This window comes from Cricetulus griseus (assembly GCF_003668045.3).
Source record: "Cricetulus griseus strain 17A/GY chromosome 1 unlocalized genomic scaffold, alternate assembly CriGri-PICRH-1.0 chr1_1, whole genome shotgun sequence".
Lineage (NCBI taxonomy): Eukaryota > Metazoa > Chordata > Mammalia > Rodentia > Cricetidae > Cricetulus > Cricetulus griseus.
Window position 1 is genome coordinate 142,772,728 of NW_023276807.1, and position 27,410 is coordinate 142,800,137.

At 40.2% G+C, this 27,410-nt stretch overlaps 1 protein-coding gene across 1 annotated transcript; it reads right to left on the reverse strand.

Annotated features, from left to right (window-relative positions):
- Positions 1-365: 365 nt before the first annotated feature.
- Positions 366-26,739, reverse strand: Nmu (neuromedin U). Its single transcript, XM_035452481.1, has 9 exons — positions 26,628-26,739; positions 21,798-21,856; positions 13,219-13,266; positions 8,808-8,867; positions 7,392-7,421; positions 7,250-7,300; positions 5,298-5,366; positions 2,121-2,174; positions 366-401 (listed from the first exon to the last, which is right to left on the reverse strand). Exons 1-9 carry the CDS (start codon positions 26,737-26,739, stop codon positions 366-368), a joined length of 519 nt encoding a protein of 172 aa, XP_035308372.1.
- Positions 26,740-27,410: the final 671 nt, after the last annotated feature.

Genomic DNA, 27,410 nt, shown 5'->3' on the forward strand with positions numbered 1-27,410 from the left:
CCCTCCAGCGGACACAGACTAATAGAACGGGAACAAAATCCCTGATGTTACGACATGCACAATAAAAGATGATGTGGTCATTATCTCCAAAATCTCTTTGGATGACTACTCTTGTGTCATAGACCAAGGAATACTAGGATCAAAGCAAATCTAACCCTAAAATAGCAGTATTTCCTATTCCTAAAACCCGCTTTACCCCTACAATTGTAGTACTTACATATAACGTTAGTGTCCACATGCAATTGAACAATAGAAACATATTTGAATATAGTTTAGCTTGTGACGAACTTTCAACTTGAGTTCAGTTGTGAAATACATGCTGTTTCATATTTATTTATTTATCTATTTTTTGAACACATACCATTTTAAATGAAACCTGCTGACCTCTTCCCATTGCGTGGCTGCAAAATAATAAATTAGAAAAAAATCATTGTAACTAATGATGTAATTGCTATTGAAAGAAGCCTAGTGATATAATGAAGTGTCCTTAATTTGCATTGAGGTCACCTGACAAGCTTTGGACAGAACAGAAAAGGGCTCGTTGGGGACCACAGTTGCAGTTTCTGATTAACTGAGTCTGAGATGGAACTTGGAAATGTGTATTTCTACCAAGTTCCCAGACAGGGCTAAAGCCTGCCAGGACCACAATAAATTAGAAACTACTTGATTTTGCTTATGGGGAACCAACATCTGAAAAGAAGTGTTCTCAAATTTCATGTTGATACAAACCAAAGTTAACTCTCTGAAATCATGGTGGTTCTGTTTTATATATTCCTGCTGTCAGTCTAGTCCTGAAATCCAGTCCAGTCCATTCCTCAAGTGGCTGATGTAAATCTTTCCCCAGGAATACTGCCTTGAACTTCAGCATAAAGGTGAAATTGTTCAGCTAAATATTTCATTAAATAGATCCTGCCTTATCTTCAGTCTCCACACATAAAGTCATCTCTGATCATCTCCCATCCCCAGCTAAAGTGTTTGTCTCAATTCTTAGCTAAAGATGACTTACAGAGGATGTGATAGATTTTATACAAATAACACATCACGTAATAGAAAGAACTTAAGTATCCCTGATTTTGTTCTCTTTAAACAATCCCCCATGGATACCAAGGGGTGACTGTACTTAGCTGTTATTTATCTGTTTGTCATATCAGGCTATAAAGGACTAGAGAATAGAAGCTGACTCTACCTTCTTTTAAAATATTTTATTTTACTATAAATTATGTATATGTGTGTATGGATGTATGTGTGGGAATGCAGGTGCCCACAGAGGTCAGTAGAGAACTGCAGATATCCTGGAGCTGGAGAGTTACATGTTGTGAGCTTCCTGAAGTAGGTGCTGGGAACTGATTTCTGGTCCTCTGTAAGAGTAGTAGGGATCTTGACTTTATCTTTTCACTCCCATCTACCCATACTTTCCCTAGCACCTATTAGAAGTCCAGTAAATAGTTGCTGAATACATTTATTAAATGTTTAACTTTCTGGTTATATGTTAAGAAAGTAAATATTGCACAAAACATGACTATTTAGAAACAAATTTATACACAAATGCAAAATGATAAATGTGGTCACAAAGCTATCTCTACTTAGAGGTTTTATTAACAATTGAAGTTTTAATGTTAAGAATTTGTAAGCATAGTCACAACCCCTGCAACCTATTGAATGAAAACTTTAATAACTGACTCCTTGTACTTGTGAAATAGCTTTAAAGATGTGCTTCCTTTACGCAAAATATCACGAAATTAAACTGTGAAGTAGATGAATGTCATTGGAGAATTTACATACTGGAGCTGTGGTTTAAAACAATAGGGCAGTGGAAGAAGTGAAATCAGATTAAGACACTGGATGTAGCCAGGTGGTGGTAGCACACACCTTTAATCCCAGCACTTGGGAGGCAAAGGCAGGCGGATCTCTGTGAGTTTGAGACCAGGTTGGTCTACAGAGTAAGTGCCAGGACAGGCTCCAAAGCTACACAGAAAAACCCTGTCTCAAAAAACAAAAACAAAGACACTGGATGTCAAATTTCTGTAACTTCACTAAAATGAGTTGACTCAGTGAGCATACATTAAAAATACTTGGTCAATTTTCATATATATTGATCATAAAATGCTTTATATACATACCCTGAATAAAAAGTATCCCCTACTTTGACCAGCAAAAGGACTTTGTAATTCCTCCTGGAAGAAATAAGGATGACATAACAAATTAAGCAACACTAAACAAATGCAAATTCCTCTTAAGAGTGTAGTGAAGTTCAATATTACTTTCAGTTATTCTAACTCAACAAAAGGTGCCAAAGGCTAGAGTAGAGTATTCATGTCATAGAGAATAGTTATGCTTACATCCAAATCATTTCAAAAACTGCCAGAATCCCCAGAATGGTGCATTTAAAAATACTCTCTTTATAGATTTTCTTTTAGGAATGTTGTCAGGTGTATGTATATTCATCACTAAGTAGAAAGAAATGTCAGGCACAGTGTATTTAAAAATCTGTTTTTGACTTTTTCTTGAATAAAATAATCTTTTTAACATAAATGTTAGATGTGGTCATATATGAACAGGAAAAATATAAGCTGGAATTGCTGTTAAAGCAAGAATATCATTCTTCTACATGGAAACTGAGGGACAACTTTGGCAAATGTATGTTTAGTCAATGCCTTCAAAGAGGTTGTCTTGATACTATTGTATGTGCAGAATGATAATGAAAAAACGCCAAATAGGAACAACCATGTATTTATTACAGGCATATTACATAGTGTTACTAAGCATACCATTCTAAACTTTATGTAAAGAATATTTAATGTTTTATAATTTCCATAGAATTGGTTTGTATCTTCATGTTTGTATTAATACTTCATGGTAATCGATATATTTATCAGTCAAAACTTTTCAGTTTTCCTATAAGTAGTGTTCTTTGCTTTATCCTTGATTTACAGAAAATATGTTTCTAATTTTCAATATTTGTATTTCTTATTTTTAACTATACCCCTCAAATTACTTAAGTTGAACACATTGGTATTTAAAATGTGTACACAGAAACTGTATGTTTAGGTACTTGTTTAAAAAACAGTTCCTGTGTGTGTTCAAGATTAAAAAAAGAACACAATGAAAATTTAATAGACTAATTACTGAAGACATTAACATGCAGCAGCAAAGCCAAGGGTTTCAGGGTGCTGTCATTAGCGTTGGAGTCCTCAATAACTGAGAGAATTTGGGAAGAAGAGATTTAAAGGAATGAATCCAGAAAACAAAATGGAAAACCTTTGAATGCACTAAAATCCATTTTTTTTCCTTAAGAGATAAGATAGTTCACTATAAAACTGTATTTTAAAATTAGATGACACTGGCCAGCATAGCCAGCACTCTTACTGTAGTTGTTTTTTCATCCATCTGTTAAATTCTTTGCTTTCAAAGCTTCCTAAGGACATTGTGGAAGAATGTCTTTGGGATTCACCTTTATTTGGCAGCATCCACTCCCATAGGTCCCAAGCATTTGGATAGCTGTCTGAAGTACAAAAGTCTCACTCAAGCCAGAAAATGGGACCATGTGTTAAATTGGTCATAATAATGAACATTATGCAATCTTTCTTTGTGTAACTGGTGAGACAAGTCATGTAGTCAAAACAATTATCACTGGTTAATATAGACATTGGAAATAAATTATTTAAAGTGTACATTTATTTCTAGAAAATTTGATAACAATTGACTTTCTTCTTCATTCTGTGAATTCTCCCACTTGCAGGTGGGGGTGTTAGAATTGAACCTATGGCCTCACATGTACCGGGCTACTGCTCTGCCACTGAACTATAGTTCCAGCCTTAAGAATTCTACACATTTAAGGTGTCATTAAATCTCCTCTTAGATTTCCCTTTAAAGTTAGCAGCAGATAACTGTATTCAACTGAAGCTAAAAATGTGAAGAATTTTGGGAGGAAATAATGATCATAAAAAATAAATTCTGGGACATTTACTCATCTAACTGTTTGCTTTTTAAAAGTGTGCTTAATGAAGAATTAAAAAAAATACAGCAATAAAGTTAAGAAAACACAGGCCCGAATTCATCTTTTAAAACTAATATATGTAATGGCAGCCATATAATAATGAAGTAGCCATCATTAAATCATAAAGGAATATCACAATGAAAAAGTTCTTTGTTTTTGGCCTAGACTAAGGGTCGTGAACTGCATTGTCGCCTCTCATACTAGACAGCTCATGGAAATTTATTTAACTAATGTGACTTTCTCTTCCATTAACTTGGAATAACAGAATCTGTGAAAGCCCAGCCAGGTTCCCAATGAATCATAAATGGTAATGCTAGACCCAAAATGCAATGTCTCAATTCAAAATGTTACCCAGGATTTTCAACATGAAAAGCATTAGCAGTGTTCTTCACTGACCCTGAAAAATCACAGTATCTAGTTAATAATGTGTTAGCTTAGTTATATTTACCTTACACATTGGTACTAGATTTAGGTCCTATTTTTGTTAACCATGGGAAAAATGAAGCATTGACATTTGTTTTATGATGAGTGTATTTATTATCCTTATTCTTATCAATGTTTTAACACTTGGATAAAAAATTAGGCTACCCTAGCTATTTGTGAGCAAGTATACAGGGGCAATAATTTGTCCTTAATTGGATTTCTGATTCCTCCCTAAAGATCAAACACCCAGTGTTTCCTTTCTTAAGTCAAGAAAACATTTTCTTAATGAGTGTGTCATGGAAGGTTTCTTCAAAGTCCTGTGATCCAGCTAGAAGGGGCCAGAACCCTAAGAGGGAGGAAGATTGCATGATGCAATTACGAAGATTAATCAACTATGTCTCCCAAAGACCTTGTGCTTGGTCAACAGCCTGTGGTCCTATTGAGAGGTAGTGGGATCTTTCCATGGTGAGGCTTGTGGAAGGAAATTATGTCACTGTGTGCATTCACTTGAAAAGAATGGGGACACTAACCTCTTCCTCCCTCCCCCCTTCCTAGTCTCCACAGAGTGAAAGCCTTTGTTCAACTGAACACTTGTCACCATGATTCTCTGCCTTACCACAGATATAAAATAAAATAATGGGGTTTGTCAAGTTGACCAAAGGTTGAGCCTCTAATACGGTGAGCCCAGGTACTTGGTTTAAGTCATTTTTTTTCCCTCCAACATACTGTCATTGTGACAGAAAGCTAACACTGAGTATGAATGTGAGAGCCTCACCCCGAAGAAGGGTATTTTACAAAAGGACCACAGCTGCAGTTAGCAGAAGGGGCTGCCCCAGAGTGGCAAAGCCAACATGCAGTTTGTGTTACGTACGTCCACCTTGAATCTCTTCATCCTTCTCTCATGCAGTTGAGGGACGAGCTGCAGCAATGGATGCACGACAGATGACTGAGAGAACATGAACACAAATGGTGAGCACCAGAGCTCTTCAGCATTGGGCATTTAGATGGTTTCCTGTCTGTCTGTCTGTCTGTCTGTCTGTCTGTCTGTCTGTCTGTCTGCCTGCCTGCCTGCTTTTTACCCATTATTATTGCCCCAGACCAAATGACCAAAAAAGGAAATTAAGTATATTATCTAAGACAGCCCGTCACGAGTAGAATGGGGTAGAATTTGCTAGTCCATAAACCAAGAGGTGGGACAGGTTGCTAGTCCTACATTAAGCTGTTTGTCATTATTTGAAGAAGCATTTTGCTGAGAGCCTCAGATCTGTTACAGCTGCAACAGGTGCATCCCGAGGCTGCCTCTCTAGGAGACAAAAAGCCATCTGTCATCTTCTACACTTACTCAAAATAATATGGTCCAGACAAAGGCAACTGGCAAGTATCAGTTTTCCCTTATAAACATTGTTATCTGGATTCTTCTAGTACACACACCTGGAAATCTCTTTCATAAGTTAAATATTTAAAATCGAACTAGAACAAGACAATGGGGGTCACAAAGATGACAATGTGCTGTTGGTAGTGGAAAAAGTGACAAAGATATACAGTTTAAAAATGAAGAAATGTCACATGGAAGGAAATGAAAGCACATCTGAGACACACAGCCACCTCACACAGCTGCACTTTCTTAAGCTCTGGGTGGAACCGAGTCTCCTCACTAACAGCATTGAGTTCATTTAACAAATGGATGACTTTCGACACTAGGTAATGATGATCTGTTCATGAATGCAACTTGTGTTTGATAGGTAGCTAGTCTAACTTAAAACTCTCTTCTGTTCACGTCAGGGTATTCGGTGTGGTATGAATTTAAAATAGAGTTTAAGTTCACATTTACCTTTCCACCACACATTTAAATTACACTGTCCTTTCCATTCCCTAAACTGTGCATAGTAATGGATCCCAAGTTTAGGGAGAATATTAGAGTCAAATAATTTCTATTGATTTATTTTTCCATTGCAGAAGATCAAACCCAGGCCCTCATTTGTAGTGTGTAAGGACTCGACTACTATGCCACAGCCCTGATGCAAAACTGAAACTAAAATAACAAAAACAAACAAACCAAACCACTGAAACCACAGGAGTCTGATGTGAAATGAATCTAGGTTACTCATTTCTGGTTACTCTGAGAGTAAACTCTCATAATGAACATCTACCTAATGATAATGAACAAGAACAGATAATATTTCCAGTTAGCCATCAACACTTGTCTTTGAAATAATTGTTTTCAAAAATGTCTTTGGGTGACATTGCTTTTCTCTTGCATTAATATTACCCCAGACAATTTGTTTTACTTATTTGCTTTTTCTTAGACTTTTTTTTGTCACTCAATACAAATTGATGAAGGAGGAGTTTCTTTCTTAATGTTTTATTTTTACTTACTACCATATTTCTAGCATTTATAATTATGTCAGACATGTTAATTGTGAATGAATGACTAGAAGGCACATGTAATTATTGGCATGTAAAATATATAATAAATATTGATTTCCATTCATTCATTCACATATAAATTTAGGTTTTTTTCCCCTTTATGGTACTGAAGAAGGAAATACTGAGCACATCGGCAGACACATACATAACTTTTTGAGTTTTGGGCCAGGCGTTGGTGGCGCATGCCTTTAATCCCAGCACTTGGAAGGCAGAGGCAGGTGGATCTCTGTGATTCGAAGCCAGCCTGGTCTCCAGAGCGAGTGCCAGGATAGGCTCCAAAGCCACACAGAGAAACCCTGTCTCAAAAAACCAAAAAAAAAAAAAATGAGTTTTGGTCTTATGGTATGCTAGGTAATTTTTAAAAATCAGTTTTCTCTTAAGCACATGCTAGTGACTACTTACCACAATATTTGAGTTTCCTGACTTCTCTGTCTTTGAGTAATGGAATAAGAACTGTTAAGACAGAAAGAAGAGTTATGTATAAAAGAGCTGTGGCTTCCTCTATTCTTTTCAGGGGTATAAGAATTTAGGAAAATCACCTTACCCTCTTAGTATTATGTTTTTCATTTTGTTCCTAGTGAAGAGATATATATCATTATAACACACATTATAAAGCTTTATATTACATACTTTGAAATTATGAGTTATGTAGAATTTTTAAAATATGACACATTATATTTCAAACATAGGACTAATATTGATTTACATCTTTTGCCCCCAAAACAAATGGAAAATTGATTAAATATTTATAAAAAAGTAGACAGGTGATCTTTTCTACAAAATTGCTTATAAGAATAACAAATTGGAATCATGCTCGATGTTCAACAGTGGTGGAATGGGAAATTAGAATACAGTCACATATGGGGTATCCAGAGAAAACAAACAGGAGACCATAAAATAATTTTAGTTGTCATCACTAAATAAAACCATGAGTTATTTTTTTCTGCCATAAGTTTCCCTCTAGTCTTTTGTCTCTAAAATGTCTGTGTTTTAGGAGTCATATAACTTTTTTTTGTCTCATTTGCTCTTAGCACCAAAGTGACAGATAGATGTCACTGTCATTTCTTTTATCTTAATTAGAAAAAAAAATACATTTTAATACATTTGGGGGGAATCACCACTAAAAAGAATATATTCATTTGCTGCTGAACATGAAGTCTAGGGAAACATTGATGCCTCCAAACTATCAAAGTTTCTTTCCTTGAGTCATTGTTTGTGGAAGGTTTGGTGGCTGCAGTGTACCAACCAACACAAGATAGGTTTGAGATGCTGAGGAAATATATCGTTTGGAACTCAAGGCTTTCACCTTTAGTAAGGGAGTTTTAAAATTGTTCAACCTAATACACAGGCTAGAACCTGGGGGTTAATGGAATGCAATTTCTCAGGTTTCTACCTGTCTTCACCTAGTACAAAACATTCTCATAGAAAAAATCAAATTCAAATCAGAAACCACGACACAAAAGCAAACAGAATTTTCAAAATGACATTGACAATGCAGGTGTCTGGTTTGCTCTCCCTTGAGTTTGTTTGTTTTCCCCAATGCTGGTATGAAAGCTGAGCCTTCACACATGCCAGCCTAACATTCTTCCCAGCTACGTTTTCCCATTGTTAAGGTCCTATACTATAATAATATTTAGCAACTTAGATTCATTCTATTCTTCCAATTGTACAAATGGGTGAGAAAAATAAAGTCAGTGTGATCATAATATTTTTCCCATCAGACCACATTTTATGCTTAAAGGAGACATGCCATTTCCTAATTAGTTGATTATGAACTTTACCAATATTATCTTAAAACATCAGGTATCAGAGAAACTGAAGCATTTGTTTCTTATGCCAAGTCAATGTGTGTTCTAACTCCTGCTGACACATTTCCTAAATTGGGCGTATTGTCTTGGAGGAGGAGAAGTTTCATGACATTTGTTTAGTTGGTTGTTTGTCTGTAGGACTTCAGTCTTACCAGAGGCTTCTGGAGGCTCTCGGTCACCAAACGGCAAAACTCCCTCAGTGCAGTGGATCCCTAAGGCAAACAAGAAGACATATGGGCTGTGCTTTACATTGCACCATGTCTGCACAGATGGAATATGTTGGAAGCCCAAGCATCTCTTGATTTCTTTCATAATAATCTTTTGGCTGCTAAAACATCCTAGGGCCAGGGTAATGGCTCAGCAGGTCAGAGAGTTTGCTGGGCTAGCAGGAGGACTTGAGTTCAAATCCCTAGCACCTATGAAAAAGTCTCGCATAGCTGAGTGTGTCTGTAACCCTAGCATTGGGCATGGAGATTGGTAGATCCTGGGAGTTTGCTGGCCAGTCAGTCTAGACACAATGACAAATTCAGTTTCTATGAGATCCTCATCTCAAAAAACAAGAGTGATGGTGGAAGATGCACGATGTCTTCTTCTGGCCTCTACTTGGGTGTACGTGGGTATGCATTCCCATGTACACACACACACACACACACACACACACACACACACACACACACACTTGAGTGCACATACTAGAAACAGACAAAAAGATCTTTCTTTCCTTCCAGAAGCTATGCGCCGATGGAGGCTTTCACTGTGGTCCAGTTACACAGTTCTCACCGCTCGCTGAGACACCATGGAACTCTATGACTAAGACAACCTGGGTAGTGCCAACTAGGGATTAGCCTTTCCAGCTTGTAGCAAAGTGCATGTACATGCCAAAGCTGTGAGCCTCACTGAACATTACTCATCACTGGCTAATTTGAAAATCCTGCAATTGCTCTCAAACAATGGGAACTGAAGGACAAGAAGCCGTGCGTGGTGCACCTAATCTGAGTGCCACCCTTTCCAGGATGCTGACTGCACACCCCAGGATCAGGTTTGTCAAAGCATCCGAGCACAGAATTAGGGCAGGAATCCTGTGGTGGCAGCCAGCAGGGCGTGGTAAGGAGTGGCACAAATGGACAAGCAGGGGCAAACCCTGTTTTGCACAGGACCTAACACAGTCGTCCTGTGAACCACGGATTCCTTATTGGTTCCTTTCTAAAGTCACGGAAAGCTGGGAAGTGAGGGGCAATTAGTAGTGGTTAGAGCATGAGCTGTAAAGGTAAACGGCCTGGAACTAGACAGCAGTGCGGATCCCATTTCCACTTCACACCGTAAAACTTCAGTTTCTTCAGGTGATGCCACTGCAGGAATTTCCTGGAAGGATTAAAGGCAGGAAAAGCTCTTTGGTTTAATTTAGGACTGCAGGTACTCTCAACTTAGAAACCGAGAGAAAAGATGGCTCAGTGCTGTCAATATTCTGACCCAGTGCACCTAACTCGGCTGCCTGTGGCTAGAAACACAGTCGGAGTCACTATAAAGTGCCCATCATATCCTTCCTACCTCCAGAGGTCTGTTTTTATCTTCTTCTTTCTGTCTGTTTGCTTTCCAGGCAAATTGCTGGGATATGTTTTAATACTACAAAATTGCGTGTATAATGGTGTTTCAGTATATTAGAAAATACTCCCCTGTGCAAAATTTGCATTCTGTTCTTGAAACACATGGACAAGAAACGTAGGGCAGGAAATGGTACTCTTTTGTATAGAAGAAATGAGGTCCTACAAGATTGTCACTTGTCCAGTACCTTAAGAAGTTGTAGCTGACTGTGTGGTTTGGGAGCCAGGCCTTCTACTTATAGATACCTCTTGGGGCCCTCAGCAATGCCTGCTGTTCCTGTAGTTGGGAGTTGGTTTTCAGTTGTTTTATGGTGATGGAGGTGTCACATAAATGCTGGCTGGTTGGTGCTCTGTCACTGAGGCCTATCTCCAACTATTGGGAGCTGAATGACAGAAGTAGACAGCGTGATAGGTCCTTCCTTACCTGTTCCCTTCAGGTCACTCCATGAAGTTCTGGCAATAAAATCCCCACAGTTCTTCTTTCAAATAGCCCACATAGAAATGCAGTAAAATCCAAAGGAACAAAAAGGAAATACTCAGCCGTGTCCCACACCAAAGATGCATTTCAACTAAAGATATTTACGTGTGTAGGTTGTCTCTCCTTAGGAAACCGTGTCTAGGCTTGATGAGATTTGGCAGTAACACTGACCTTTGACTGGAAACATTTCAAAATAAATGCATTTTATCTAGCTCTTCTTTGTAAGAAGCCATTGTTCTCAACAATTCATTAAGGACTATCATACATGGGATAGGTGACATTTTATCTTGTATTTATGGGCCTTAAAGATATTTTTTAATTTGGTGAAAATATCTTGAAGCAGTAGTCAGATAATCACATAGTTTAATAAAATAAACAGTTAATGTGAAAATTAATATATAAAATATCACATTATTGAAATGTATTCTATACATTATAAATGTAAATGACAGAAACAGCATGTCTGTCAGGCTCTTCTTAATGGAAGGCCTGCCTCTTTCTGAATGGAGACAGAGGAGGAATGGATTGGGGGGAGAGGAGGGAGGGAGAAGGAATGGGAAGAGAGTAGGGTGGTGAAATTGTGGTCAGGATGTAAAATAAATGAAAAAAATGAATTAATTTTTTTAAAGGTGCACAGAAATGAAATTCAATAGTTAATTTGTAGAGCTGGGGCAATGGCCCAGTGCTTAAAGTGGCTGTTGTGTAAGTGTGAGGACCCGAGTTTGGATCCCAGAAACGAAATAAATGCAGGGTGGGTGTGTCATCCCCAGTCCAGCCTCAGAAGATGGAAACAGAGGATACCTAGAGCAAGCTAGCAGGACAGGCCATATAGGCAAGGTCTGCTTGACTGAGAGACCCTGCACCAATGAATAAGGTGGGAGAGGGATGGAAGATGATTCTGACATTAATCTGGAGGCTTCACATACATAGCACACATGTACAGTGTGCACTACTCGTATACAGTGTACACACACACACATACACACACACACACACACACACACACACACACACACACACACACACCATAAATTGAAAAAGATTTTTAAGGTTAGTTTATGTTGATAGAGTTTAAACAAGTGATTAAAATCTTATCCAGTGTGTACTGCGGATATAAAAAACTATTCTGAAGCTGTTCCTGAATTTTAAATTCAACACAAAGGCTTACATGCTAATATCCATCCCATGCCATTCACCTGACAGTGCTTCTTGTGGTTTGAATAGGTCTCCCAGAGACTTGCATGTATGAACACTGGGTCCCCAGTTTGTGAGACTTTGGAGGAGTCTGTGGAGCTATTGGGAGGTGGAGATTTTGTTGGAAAAAGTGGGCCTCAAGGCTTTCTAGCCTGGAACCACTTCCTGACACTGTCTGCTGTGAAGATGCAATGTGACCAGCCAGTCTGCTGCTCCTGTCACTATGCTTTCCCTGCCATGAAAGACTGTATTCCCCAAACTGTGAGCCAGAATAAAGCTTTTCATCCTTCAGTTGCTTTTGTTGGGATGTTGTTTCACAGTAGTGAGAAAGTAAGTAAGGCAAAAATCGGAGTTGAAAGTAAGAATTTGAAATATTGTTCAACAGATCTTGCTTCCCTCCCCTCTGCCTAACCTCTAATGTCTCTAACTTTTGGAAGGGGAATCTCTGGAGCTAGAAAATGGCATTACACAAGGCTGCTTCTCCACTGCTGCCAGGATCACCATATGGAGAAACTTATTAATAGTCACTTAGCTTTGGCCGCAGGATGTGGCTGAGGCACATTAGTTTCTGTCAAGGATCCTAGAGGCACTGAATATGAAAATAAAGGTGAACTTGGGGTCTTTGCACTCAGACCTGCTGATGGAAGCAGCAGCATCCGGTAAAATTTGGATAAGGATAACACACTTACTTCCTGCCCCTCATGTCTCCATGTGGAGGAGGTAGGCTCCCTCTTTCCTCACCCCTCCTCCCATGGGCAAAGAAGAGAGCTGCCTCCTGGGTAGCCTGGAAGCAGGAAAGTGGGCATGCACAGTTCAGCCTTTTGTCTTCTGGGCAATCATGCTGGTCAGCTGTATTCATTGATGTGGTAGCTGCCTCAGGTCTAATGGAAGACTCAGTGCCACCGCCTAAGCCCTTCCAGAAAGCTTGATTCTGGTACTAGATCTATAACAATAGCCAAATTAGCTTTTTGACAAGTGTTCCAATAGTTTTCAAACTCATTTGGGAGCAAGACATTAGCTCTTTAGATAGAGCAGCAGGTACAGCATTTTAAAAAAAACAATCTGATTTTGAAATTAGCATTTTGGTAGTCCACAATTTCCACAATTTATTTTACTTAAAAATAAAAGGGTGACCCTTTAAAACAGAAGCCCACAGTACTGATACTTCCTGAAGATAATGCAGCAATATCTAATATGTGACAAGACTCAGTGAGTTCAGAGGGAGATATGGAGATTTTTAAGCAGCAGGAAATGCCTACATTATTATGAAACACCTCCAAATGAAATTACCTGAGGCTGGGAATCACTAGACAGGAAGGATGAACAAGCATCATGCACCTGTAGAAAACAAAGACATCAGTTACACCCCAGACATAGAAAAGAGACCCAAAAAGAAAGCAGACTTTACTGAGTTGTCACATACAGACAGCAATTAAAGAGCCATGGCAGCCTTGATCCCTAAGTTCAGAGAAGAGGCAACTCTAAAGCCTTATAAGAAAGTCCCAGGTGCTGAGCATGGTAGCATATGCCCTTGATTCCCATCTCTGAGGCAGGGGGATTGCTATAAATTAGATGCCAGCTTGGGCTGCATAGTAGATTGAAGGCTGGGATGCATAGTAACACCCTATAGACAGGAAAAAAAGAGGGAAAAGAAGAATGAAGGAAGGAAGAGTGTGAAATGATGGGGGAAGTACTTCTGTGTATGTTTACCTTGTTGTTGAATAAAATACTGTTTGGCCAATGAGACAGCAAGTTATGGCCAAGCAGCATCGTACCTAATACAAGTTTCTGTGTATTCATTTGGGCCCTAACTCAGGTGCGGTGGGGCTCAGGCGGCTTTTGGAAGAAAGATTTATCTTAACAGTGAAAGAACAAACGAAGACAAAGGAAATCCTAGAATTGGGAGTTGTCCAAGATTCACTCCTGGCCATTGGAATGTATGTCCCCAATATCAGCTGATAAAGACCATCAGAATGTATGAAGATTACTCATACACTAATACAAAGCTAAGAGGTCTGAAATAATTCAGCCTGAGCAGCTTGAGAACGTGAGAGAACATAACTCTTTCCCCCCGCAAAAACAAAAACAAAAAAGGCCTCAAAATGGAATGCCATTGGTTGCTGTGCAGTTCTGCATTTGATGTGGCTCTAATGTCTTTTCACTTAGCCTGATAACTGAGTGACACACAGCATACAGGAAAAATCTTAGGACAACATAAGCCATAGATCTCCATCTCGTAATGAACGCTTACTCAACTATGGCTGGCCACTTGCTATTTTCAGCCTTTATCCTAAAGAGAAAATGTTAGTGGTCTTACACTGTAAGAGGTCTCACAAGCTGTATCAGCTAGCACAGGCCTATAATCCCAGTGCTTTAGAGGCTGAGGAAGGAGGATCACAAGTTCTAAGCCAGCTTGGACTACCTAGTGAGACTGACATAAACAAGCAGAATAAAATATAAGCAGAGATTTGTAGTAATCATAAAAAACTATGCTGGAAAGTTAAACCCCAGGGTGTGTGTCTGCAGTATTTATAGCATGCATGTCTTTGATGGCCTTTCAAAACAGGACCAGAAAAAAAAATAGCACTGATGCTTGGGTGTCTGGAGTGGTTTTAGTTAAATCTTCTTTATGGCAAAGTGTCACAGAGTCCCTTCCAGTGTCAGAATTCTTTATTGGTCTACTTAACTGAAATTGTATTCTCACACCAGACTAAGAAGGGTAGCTATGTTCCTCAATCATAACTTCTTAAGCTCCTTGTTGTTTTCAAGTTGGCAGCATCCTGAAATATGTGATTCTTGAGCTTAGAGAACAGAAAGAGCATGAGCTAGTGCAGAAAAGCAGGGTCTCACATCTGCCACAGCTCACAGAACACATCTTTATATACTCCAGGTATGAGGGGTATTCAGAAATTGTAGCATGTACCTACTCCCTTATACACACAGGGAGAGAGAAGAAGGGATGGAGGGAGGGAGAGAGAGTTTTTGAGTTGAGATTTATATTGTATTTAACTTGACCAGAATCAATGTTAAATAAAAGTTCTTGAATTGAGTTTTTGAAAAATCAAAAATGCAAAAAGAGAAATTAGCTGAAGGGTTAGATGAAAAGATGATGCCCTCCGAAGCTGTGAACATTGACTGGTGCACAATGCTGTCATCTCCAAATCCACGGTCTTTGCTTTGGTAGGCTGGGAAGAAATGGCTTCTCCTGAAGTGTTCTTGGTGCAGAGAGGCTTGAAGCCATTGCACACCCAGCGGGGACTGCTGGGTAATACTGGTACAGCAACAGGATGCTACCACACTTGGCTAGCATGGTAACTTCTTTATATATCTTTTCCTATAAAAGAAGGATAATGATTTCATAGCCAGTCTCCTTTCCACAAACTAAGCTGCCCCATAAGTGTGAAGTTACCTGTGCACAAAAACAGGGAGCCTTGAACTGATGCTGATTGGCACATCAAGTTGCTTAAATAAAAACATCAGAAACATCACAAACCGAATTAGCCCAATTAGGAGATCATTGTGGAGCTTCCATGTGTTGTTCTCATTCACTAGAAAGAGGACAGCAGCTCTGTTCACTACCTCGCCATTTGGGTAAGCATTTGAACTTTCCTCAGCCGATAGCTCCAATGGATTTTAGTGCCGCTAATGGCTTTTGAGACCTCTGCATGGTCCATTGGTGAATCTGTTTGAAATGGACTGACCTTTGCACATTGCTGGAAAAGCACATGACTTCTAATGTCTGGGCCACTCTGTAATGTAAAAACCTCCAGCAGGTGGATGTGAACCAGTCCAGCTGATGTGGACACCCCCTGTCTCTGCAAAAGAGTCTGCCAACAGCCCCTGATGGATTCCCCATTGCCTAAATTCCTTTTTTTTTTTGCTTTTGATTAGCATTTCAACCTTCTGGGGTCCCTAACTTCGTCCCAAAGTCAGCAGGAAGTAGCATGGGAAAGAATACATCGTCCATTTTCCCTGGTTAAAATGCTAAGTCAGAAGGGACTCCCTTGCATGGGGATGCCAATATCTCTCACTCCCTGATGGGGGCGCTAGAGAGACAATAATTCCATGATTGGAATTTCCAAAAAAGAAAATGGGGGAATGAAGGGACCAGCTGTCCCTTTCGGCAGCCATGACAGTAACACGTGCTCGCCATGACCTTGCCTTGGTCACTAAGAGGTCAGATGCCTGCCTCATGGCAAGGAACCAATCAGAAGTTAGCTGGTGGCCCTCTGCTTTACAGCTCTGGGTGTGCTTTACGGACAAGTGCACAGCCATGATGCGCAGAGCATAGCAACCACCCTGGGAGGGCCTATGGGCCATAACAACCAATTGGCCAATCAACACAGGGCAAGCCCTCCAAGCCTGGAGGCACACCAATCCGGATACTCTCCTTACACTGCCCTACAAGATCTCTCTGTAGCCTGTTCGAGCTGTTTGCTAGCCATCTGCCATGGCGGGTGGGTGAAAGACCCGAGCTAACATGGGGTTAGCTCCTTAAACAACAATAAAACCTCATGCTATTTGCAGAAAAAAACCAACCAAACAAACAAAAAAACAAACAAAAAAAACCAAAACCAACCAACCAAACAAACAAAAAAACAAAAAACAAAAAACCTCCAGCAGAAAAAATACTGTCTTTTGTATTCTTAACAGGCCACCTTCTGTGCACTGTTGGTTTTTATTTTGTTTGGGGGAAGCGATACGGGGTCTTACTGTGTAGCCCAGAATATCTTTGAAATTGCCTCTTGAATACTGTTACTACAATTGTATGCTACCACTCTTGGCTAGCATGTTAATTTCTTTAAATATCTTTTCCTATAAAAAGGATAATGTTTTCATAGCAACCCTTCTTCCTAGCATTACAATATAAAATATTTTCCAAAGTTATTCACAGAAAGAGATCATTTCAAGCTAAAATAAATTTTCTGCATTGTACCTTAGAGTGAATTACTTCAAACATTTGTCTTGCTTTTTGTTTTTTCCATGTTCTTTGATGATCCAGTGGAGCAGAGACCCTTCTATTAGACTTTATGAATATTTGTACTGTCAAAGAATGTCCATTACCTGATACTTATCATCCATAATCAATAGCCTTGTTTGTAATATTTCCATTTATTATTGTCACTCTATCCTCTCATAGACAGCTTTCCCAATGTATTTAATATGCACATGTCATTTGTATATATTCTTGTAAAATCTGTTTTGTCTGCAAGCATGGTACTTCCTTAAGATTTTTCATTTATTTTCTGCTTCACATACTGCTTAGAAAACTAGCCATGATGTCAAGTGTACATCTAATACGTGGCTTCTACCCACAGCATAGCCCTCTAGACTGCATGATAACATATTGCCTATCCATTTCCCAGGGATGGACATACAGCTGGGTCCCATTTAATTCTTTCTATTGCAAACAGAGATGCAGCCAGTCTCCTCATTCAGTTGCTTAGTCCTCTTCCTCTGAAAAACTTCCTGGGGGCTCTTTTCCCAGGGGAGGAAGTGATGGAGCATTTGAAATTCTGTTTGAGAAGTTTTCCTGACCCTCACTCACAAAGGTACATCTTTCCTATTCCTCTATGATTTATCTTTTATATTTGGCTCTTTAATTCCCCTCATATCATCTTTGTACAGAGTGTTGGCTTTATGTCTCTTGACACAGTGAGTCAGTTCAGCCTGTTCTTTCCTTTCTTTGACTTGCAGTGTTGTTTATGTGTGTGTCCATTCTGCCTGTGGGCTGACTTCCTCCGGAAACAGACTTTTTAGAAAATGATGTAGCTGGGGATATAATTCAGGAGTAGAGCACTTGTCTCACATGCCTAATTCTCTGGGTTCAACCCCAAGATACTGCAATAAATAAATCATCAAAAAGAAATGGAAGAAAGGAAAACAGAAGAGGCTACAATGCGTGTGTGTGTGTGTGTGTGTGTGTGTGTGTGTGTGTGTGTGTGTGTGTGTGTGTGTTTAGGTGTGAACCACGAAGCATGAGGAAAAGAGTAAAGAAGGGAAACTGGGGTGAGAAGGAATTTAATAAGGGATTGTCACCATGACTGATTGGGGTTCTGTCTGTCAGGGTCTGTCTGGAAGAGAGTATAGAATAGGTTGCCATCAGCCATGCTGAGGAAGTTAAGGGAGCAAAAGTAATTTCCTACCACCTCCATTCCTGCACTGTTTTGAGTGCTGCCCTCCAAGATAGTGGTGGTGGGGCAACTCTGGTTTCCCTAACACCTGCAGGGCAGGCAGAGCAAGCAAGGACACAGAGAATTGCCATAAGAAATTGACTGGAGTACCTGGAATGGCAACTGTCAAAGGGTGGAGTCTCCAAACTTCAGTTTTTGTTCCATTACTTCTTGCCTTTATTTTTGGGTCCTGACCTGACTTTTCTAGGTTGTAGTTTATAGTAGTCTTTGTAAGCAGGAACAGATAGTTCCCACCCTTAAGCTCCCTGTATTTAAAATGTCCTCAGGATTTGTAGATATTTAGTTTCTCATGTCAATGTTAGGTTAAATTTAGATGTTCCTTTTAAAACAAAAAGTAAGTGGAATTATTCTAATTAAAACCACACTGATAGTATAGGCTTTGCTTTGATTAATTTGAGGAAGATTGGGTATTTTTATCACAGTGAATGAATTATGCTGACTCCTGTGGGCAAAGTGTTTGTCACAGAAGGGTTTAAGCTGGATCTCCAAACACTCATATAAAAAGCCACCATGCTTGAAATCAGTATTGGGGAAGCAGAGACAGGGGGTGCCATGGGGCTCACCAATCAGCTAGTCCAGTCTAACCTGTGAAACTCCAGATCCCATCGAGAGAGACCCTGTCACACACAAACACGCGCACACACACACACACACACACACACACACACACACACACACACACACACACACACAGACAGCTCCTAAGACCAACCCTCCCCCAACACATAATTGCTCCATTGAAGAAAAGATGCCTCTCCTTCTAGTCACATGGTTATCTTTTATTATAATTTATCTTTTCCTCTATAAATGTACTGTGTACTTACTACCTATTGCTTATTGTTGCCATTATGGATGATACACAATTGTCTCTCAATATCTGTAGGGATTGGCTCCAGCACCCCTGAGAACACTAAAATCCTTAAGCACTCATGTTCCTTATACGAAGCAGTGTAATACACGAGTATAACCCACATCCTCCTGTATCCTGTAAGTCATCTCTAAACTATTTATAATACTTAATTCGATGTGAGTGTAATATAGACCAGGCTGGCCTCAAACTCACACTGTCTGCCTGCCTCTGCCTTCCAAGTGCTGGAGGTAAAGGCATGCGCTGCCATGTGAATGCTGTGTGAGTAGTCATTATACTGTAGTGTTTGGGAAATAACAACCGAAAGAGCCTGTATATACTTAGGAAGGATACAGTTTTCCACCCCTAAATATTTCCAACCCATAGTTGGTTGAGTCTGTAGATGCAGAACTAATGCATGGATTCAGAAAGCCAATTATATTTTAAACTATGTTATTATATTACCATTTTCTAGTGAAAGGGAATACTAATGATTCATAGATATTGGTATTATGCCCCAAAATCTTGTGAACTTTTGTATAAGTCCTTACACTTGAACAGCAAGAAACTTAATTAATGCACTTCTTCACCATCACAGAGAGTAGGAAGAAAAGGATCATTGCTGATCCCAAATGAACTTGGATAGAGTATGCAAAAGAAGTCTCTAAGCTAGGTAATGGAAGACATGTGAACTTTAGAGAAAGGTTTTCTTTTAGAGAGAAATGTACAGCAGATTGACTGTGTAAGACAAGCATGGCTTTGGCAAATGACACAGGAAAGGAATTCTTCGGGACATTTTAAAAACTGATCATTTCACATCTGCATGTATAATATGTTCTGATCAAAGCCACTGAATTCCTCCCTCTATCTCCCCACTACTTTTCCCTCCCACCCTCATGTGCTCTTATTTTGTTTGTTTGCTTTGTGAGACAGGGTTTCTCTGAGTAATAGCCCTGGCTGTCCTGGAACTCACTCTGTAGACCAGCTGGCCCCGAACTCACAGAGATCCACCTCTGCCTCCCAAGTGCTGGGATTAAAGGCGTGCGCCACCATGGCCAGCTTCATGTGCTCTGAATCAGGGTCCAAGATCTAACTCTAATGGGCTCTAGTGGAACCCATTCTATATGGAGAGATACCACGCCCAGCCTAGACTCAGGGGTGTGGGGGTGGAGAGGTGCCTTGGTCCCTCCTCAATCAGATGAGGGCACAGACTTAGTAGACTTCTTAGGGGAGTCCTTACCCTTTCTGAGGAGCATATGGAGGCATGGTGGGGAAGTGGGGGGAGCAGGAAGAGAGGAGGGAGCGAGAAATGGGATTGGAATGTAAAAAATAAATGAACAATTTTTTTTTAAAAAACCCTGTGTATCCACTCAGTGCTGTTGGGATGTGATTGGGGTAGGACCATCTTCTGGAGCACAGGTAGCCTTGCACATAGCTTATACTTTTGGGCTTTTATAACGAAGCAAAATGTTCTCTGAAGTCTTAGCTATAACCTACAAGTTTTGATTTGTAATGTTTTTGTCATTCAACTCTAAGTTTAGTTTCCTTTTTGTTCTAGAGTTATTCACCAAAATGCTGCTTATTTGGGATGTTAAAGTCATGGATTTGTTATTATTTTCTTACTGTATTGCATCATGATTGGGAAAATATCTGCTAGATCCTTTCTAATTTCTGGAACCTTCCTTTCTAACCTAACTCATTCTGGTTTTTTAGTGCCCAAATTTCCCCATGATTTCCTACCAGTTGTTAGACTGGTGGAATCTGATGCTGAATTGTTAGTATGTGCTAATGATGACAGCTACATCTTCGTGTCCATCATATGTAAGCACATAAATGACTACTTGTCTGTTTTGATAGCTTGCTTATTTGATTTTATTTCATCAGCTACTAAGACTGCTATGCCAGTTTTCTTTCAGTTCGTATTTGCTTTATATATCATTACCATCCTTCCGTACTTAAGTATGGCTTTTGTGTGTGGGAATGATGAAAGGTGTATACTACTAGGCATTCAACCTAGACCCTCAAACATGCCAGGCAAGCATTCAACCACTGAGCTGGATCTTCAGCCATTAGGTGTGACTCTTTTTTTTTTTTTAAGATTTGTTTATTTATGTATATAAGTGCCTTATTTGCACGTGTGCCTTCATAACCGAAGAATGGCATCAGATTCCATTATAGATGGTTGTGATCCACTCTGTGGTTGCTGGCAATTGAATTCAGGACTTCTGGAAGAGCAACTGATGCTCTTTCTTAACTGCCGAGCCATCTCGCTAGCACCCAAGGTGTGATTTGTAATAAATAACTGTCCCTAGATCTTTAACAAATAGAACACAAAGCGGTCTGAGAATACACGTCTTTTAATAGTATATTTTAGCATACTCACATGTATTATAATTACTCTATTTTTAAAGCTTGTTTCTGCCTTTTAGGTTTTACCATTTGCTGTATTATTTCCTTTTCTATTTCCTCATCCTCATCTTTCCTCTCTCTCTCTCTCTCTCTCTCTCTCTCTCTCTCTCAGCATTTCCTGAGATAGCATCTTGAAATTCATATATCTACATATGTGGATGAATCTATAGATCAGGCTGGCCTTAAATTTATGTACCTCAGTTTAGTCTTAGACTTATAGGAATTCTCCTGCCTCAGTCTCACAAGTGCTAGAATTACAGGTATGTTTCACCATATGGCTCTTTTATTTTAGTAAAATATTCTTAGTAATAATAATAATCACAGTTGTTCTCAAAGGTCAATTACACTATTTCTCTTTACCATAGTAATTATAAAGAAGTGTGAAATTTTCACTAATTGTTGCAAGGATAATTTCTTACCTTATTCCACAATTGTAGTTCTTGTTCTGACCGTATTCTTTGAGGTGATACTGGAGCACCTAGAGATTAATTTTTGAATACACATTATTGTTATTATATTATAGTTCTTTTCAAATTAGTTATTTCTATGCAATTCCTTTTCAGATTCCAGGTGTCATTTTTATTTGCTGTAAATTGCTATCAAGCCAATTCAACTAGATATGCCAGCATTTGATATTACATAAAAACCCATAATTATTAAAGAAATCCCAATAACACAGTGAAGATGTCTTAATACCCATAGCAGCCTTTTTATTTGCCTGAAAGAAGAAATGATCTAATAATATATGCAAGGCTGTGATAAGCACTTCAAATACATTATGCCCTTAATCATGTCAAACTTCTAGATAGGTATTATTATTACTATATTATTATTATTATTATTATTATTATTATTATTATTATTATTCCTAATTCATGACAAGAAAACAGAAGCAAGGGAGTTTGCCTAAGGCTACCTAAATCAATAGGTGTGGGTCACCTTGTCTCCCAAACTACCCACAAATCACAATCCTCTTGTCCAAGTTTCTTGAGTGTTGAAATTACATATGTGTGTCTCTATGCTTGGCTTCAATGTAGATTGCCGAACATCTCTGGCTGACATAAATCCTGCTGAGTTCTATTTCCCCTAAATCTACTACTTTATACTTAATATTGCCTCAAGTTCTAGCAGGCTTTTACTATTATTTAATTTGTTATAATAATAGTCACAATTAGCTACATTTTCTGTGGTATTAATCTGATTCGTGTGTGTGTGTGTGTGTGTGTGTGTGTGTGTTGGAACTCAAACCAAGGGCCATGAGCATACTAGGCCTTTCACTAACAATGCTAAGTCCTTTCTGTTGTAGTGAGTTTTAGAAACAACTTAGAAGCATCATATGGAGATTAAGTTCAGAACCTGGTGGAACTTCCTTTCCTGGAAAAATCCTTCACACAGTGATGCATTTCTCACCATACCATAAACATACTCGACAGGCACAGTTCCCTAATGAGCCACATTCTCACCTCCTGCTGCCTGCAGGAAAGGATTAAACTGTGATTTCAAATTTTTATTTAAAAAGTACCTGGAGATCTTCCTGAGTGAGACTCTGCTTGACAGGCATCTCTGTGACTTGTTTATCTTTATTTTATAGGTTTTTAGTAGTTGTCTGCACATATATATGTGCATATTGTGTGGCTAAGAAGGCCAGAAGTGAGTGTCAGATCCCATAGACAAAGTGCTTTGGGAGCAGAACCCAGGTCCTCTGCATGAGCAACCCATGTTTTAACCACTAAGCCATCTTGCCAGCTCTAGCATTTCAGTTCAAAGAATGCTGATTTTCCATTTCCAGCCCTTATCCTCCCAGGACAAAGTGAAGTTTCTAACTCAGCTATATGCCTTAGGCCAGACTCCCTCACCAAGACCACTGGAAGTCTGACTCCTTCTAAACCCCAAACTCCCACGAGACACTTAGAAATTGCCATTGTGCTTAACAGTTGTAACCACTTACATCAAAATCAAAAAAGGGATGTTTTGTGGCCCTTCTGCAAAACACAATAAGTACAGCCTCAGGATAAGAAAGCTGCAGAACCTAAACAAAAATGTTTTTCTGTAGTTGATAGAAATCCACTAGTGTCATCTGACTGAACTCAGAGGAACATTGCTGTTCTCTCCCCTTTTCTAGAGTTGATATGTTCCCCTCAAGCCCCTTGGTGTGTTAGTCTGGTTTCTTTTGGGTAAACTGTAAAGAAAGGAGGTTATTTTGTTCACAGTTTTGGAAACTGTACATCTAAGCTCCAACCTCCGTTGAGGGCCTCAGGATGGATAGAGAACCTGCTAGATCAGTGATTCTCAACCCTCCTGATGCTGGGACCCTCTAATAAAGTTCCTCATGTTGTGGTGACCCCCAACCATAAAATTATTTTCACTGATACTTCATTACTATAATTTTGCTGTTGTTATGAATCACAATGTAAATATTTAGGAGATGGAAGTTTGTTGAAGGGGTTGTGACCCAAAGATTGAGTGAGAGCCATTGTGGTCCAGTGATTGTGCAATGAGAGAGAAAGCCAGAGGGCAGGGAGGAGCCAGTCTCAATCTTGTAACAACCCACTCTCCAATGATCCAGAGTCCCAAGGGAACTCCTTTAATCCCTTCTGAGGGTGGACTAACACACCCTTTTACCTACTACCCAGACTAACACACCCAGTTACCTTCCAATGTCCCACTAACCCTGATTCACAAAGGCTCGCCATCTCTCACTGTTACCACACCAAGAACCAAGATTCCAAAACTTAAACTCTGGAAGGCATACTCAATCCATGTCACCTGGGATGTGGATGTACTGGCAGAAACTAGTACTTGCACTACTCTCCACATTTTCCCAAAACAACACCACTCTTTTCTTCTCAGTCATAAAAATGGCAGCTTTTGCTCACTTTTTATTGAGGTATTTCTACTTAAGCACTATGCAATTAAAGGTGGCATCCATGTCGTTCTTGCCAACACTTCTCTGTAGTTAGCATATGGGAAACAGTTACTATTAACTGAACATTAAGAATTAATCAATGAAGGAGAGATCTGGGTAGGAAAGACATTCATTGTTAGTCTTGGCCATTGTGTCTCTTACTGCCACAGGCATAATCAAGTGAGTGGCAGATACCCAAAGTATGTTCCTCTTTATGAGATATTACCCTCTCCTAACATATTCTCTCAGTTAACTATTTCCACTCGGCATGTCTGACTGGCCTTTATCATCCCACTAGCTCACTGCCCTTATGTGCTCTGCTCCTTTATTTTTCATTTTGCCTGAGAATACTACATTTATTGACACTTATTTTCTTCTGCTTCTATGGCATTTGTTTTTGACTCTTTTTTAGACATATCTAGTTACATTTATGTACTGATTGCTACTGTTAGATTATCTCCAACTCTTGCTTATGTATGCTATGTGTGTCCCTAAGCCCATGTTTAGGAGCTTGGGACTAACTGAAGATCACTCTGGCTATTCATCCTGCCCACTCTCCACCCCATTGCATTTTAAGAGAAATGTAATTTTTTTCGTGTCTGAAAGGGAACAAAGGCAGAAAAAGCAGTCAGGGTACTTCCTGACAGTGCAGGAAGCCTTTTGCTTGAATAATACCAAAGTTATTTATGATGTGATAGGTCAGTCAGCAGATTTGCTCTTTTGGAAATAAAACTGAAGGCTCATCTGTTTTTGTTTGTTTGTTTGGTTTTTGTTTGTTTGGTTTTGGAACCTGCTATCCACCCAGTTCTCTAAGACAGTCATTTCCCACAGCTGCAGGAGCCATTGCAAGCACATGGCATGCAACATGCATGGAAAGCATAGCTCTTCCCCTAACAAAACAAATTTTAAAACTATAGTTATAGGGCTGGCTCTATGGCTAAGAGCACTGTGTGTTCTTCTAAGAGCCTGGGTTCAATTCCCAGAACCCTGATGGTAGCTCACAATTATCTATATAACTCTAGTCCCAGGGGATGCCACACTTTCTTCTGGCATCCCTGAACACCAGACATACACGTGAGGCACAGACATACATGCAGACAAAACACCCATACACATTAAATAAATAGAAATACAAATAAAGGTTATGATTATCTGACTACAGGTGCTTTATCTGCTACTTCCAGGCAATGTATTAAGTAAACCTGCTCTCTTAATAGACAAAACAAAAACACTATAATTATCTCTTTCCTTGAGAAGATAAATGAAATTATCATTCTAATATTTCCAATAAAATATTAAAAAGAGAAAAGGCTAATTTGGCTTTCATAAGTCATAGTGAATCGCTGTTGCAGAAGGTTAGTCTGCTACCACGTGGTTGCTATCTGGCTTTTCTTTCTTCCGAGGATAACCGGAGGGTGCTGGGGCTAGATCTCCGGTCTTCATGGTTGGCACCAGGCACCTTTACCAGATGGTACCTTGCTTTTCAAACGAGGAAGCCTGTTCTTCCTCAATGTCTCAGCAACAAAGATCAAACTAATGAAATGAAGGTGACAAAAACAGGTCAGGAAAAGAATATATTTGTCTCTGTCCGTCTCTACCTGAGGCTGGGCTGTGAGCTACGAAAGCGATCAGCGGCTGTGATGTTAAGTTCTCAATATTTCTGCTGACCTGGGCCTAGCCGGAGAATCCATGTTTACAACAATGCAGTGTTTGGAATTTGAAGAACCCTAATAATGCAGGAAGGAGTGATAGTGCCCCAGGTTACCTGGGAACTAAACTCTTTACAGAATCAACAGACACATTTTTGCCTGTGCCACTCATTCGAAGCATCAGACCTTCCTCCCTGGCTTTGCTGATCCTGTGCTTCCTGGGAGGTAAGCCAGGGAAGTCCCTGTTGTCATCAGATCCCACCTACATCATTAGAAACCCGGGTAAGCTTTGCACGGTCGCTTCAACTTTCTGTGATCAAAACTCTTAACCCTTCTGAAAACCTGTAAACCCCTCCTCCACATCGTATATCACTCAACATCTAGTTTATCAGGAGGCCGAGCACGCCCCAACTTTACTTCGCCTTGGCAAGGGGAGCAGCAGATTTTTGTCTCTCTGATAACTGCGATGAAAGGGAAAGTGTTTTAATTTTCTTTTAACTCCCACTACGGAGTCTGCAGTCAGCCCCTGTAGATTCCCCAGCTGGCTGCCCCTGTAGTCCTGGGCCAGCCAGACCATGGTTTCAGCGGAAGATGGGTCCTAGAAACCCAGGAAACAGGCAAGGAAGATAGAGAGAAACCGGTGCAGGGGGCGCCTGAGGGGCGCATGAAGCAGAAGGCAGAAGGTGGCATCTTACCTCTGCAGGCGTCTGCGAAGCAGGCGAGGAGCAGCAGCAGTGACAGGAGCGGAGATGCAGCCGCCACTTGTCCCCCAGACAACCCTGGGCGGCTACCCGCTGCTCTAGACATCTCCACTTCCAAGCAGCTCTGGACTGGAGATCAGGGACCCTGTGATGTGCTGGTGTTCTGGCTGTCCCTCAGCGTCCCGTCCCCGGTGTGTCTCTTGCTGAGCTCAGCCACCAAACTGACCATCACCGCGCGCGCTACCAACTTTTAAATCTCGCGCTCACGTGGGCTGAGCCGATGTGGTCTCCGCGCGCACGTGACCTCGCCGCCCCTGGCTCCATGGCGTCACCCGACCTGCTGCCGCCCCCGCGGGACATGCTCCCCCGGCCGGCCAGCCGGGTGTCTGACTCAGGGCACCACACAATTGGCTCTCAGCTGGAGAGTGAAATTAAACCATGGCGGTTCACTCCCACCTTGGTAGGAGCCAGAGGGGGTGTCAGCCTCCAGAGCCTGAAATCAGGGTGGTCAAGTTGGCAGAGGTGGCAACACTGTCCCCTGTGTCTCCTGGGATGCTACAGTATGCCTAGATCATTTGTGTGGGTCCCCTGGCCAGCAGCTACTTGAGCTCCGATCCTCCGGCTGTTGAAGTGCCCTTTTTCCTTCCCTGGTTGAGCTCCAGTTTGGTGCACAGTGCCCAGGGCATCAGAGTGATGCTTCTTCCACCACGAGGCAGTGAGGACGATGCTGTTCAAATGCCCATATACCTGCAAAGTCTGGAATCATACCTGGAGATG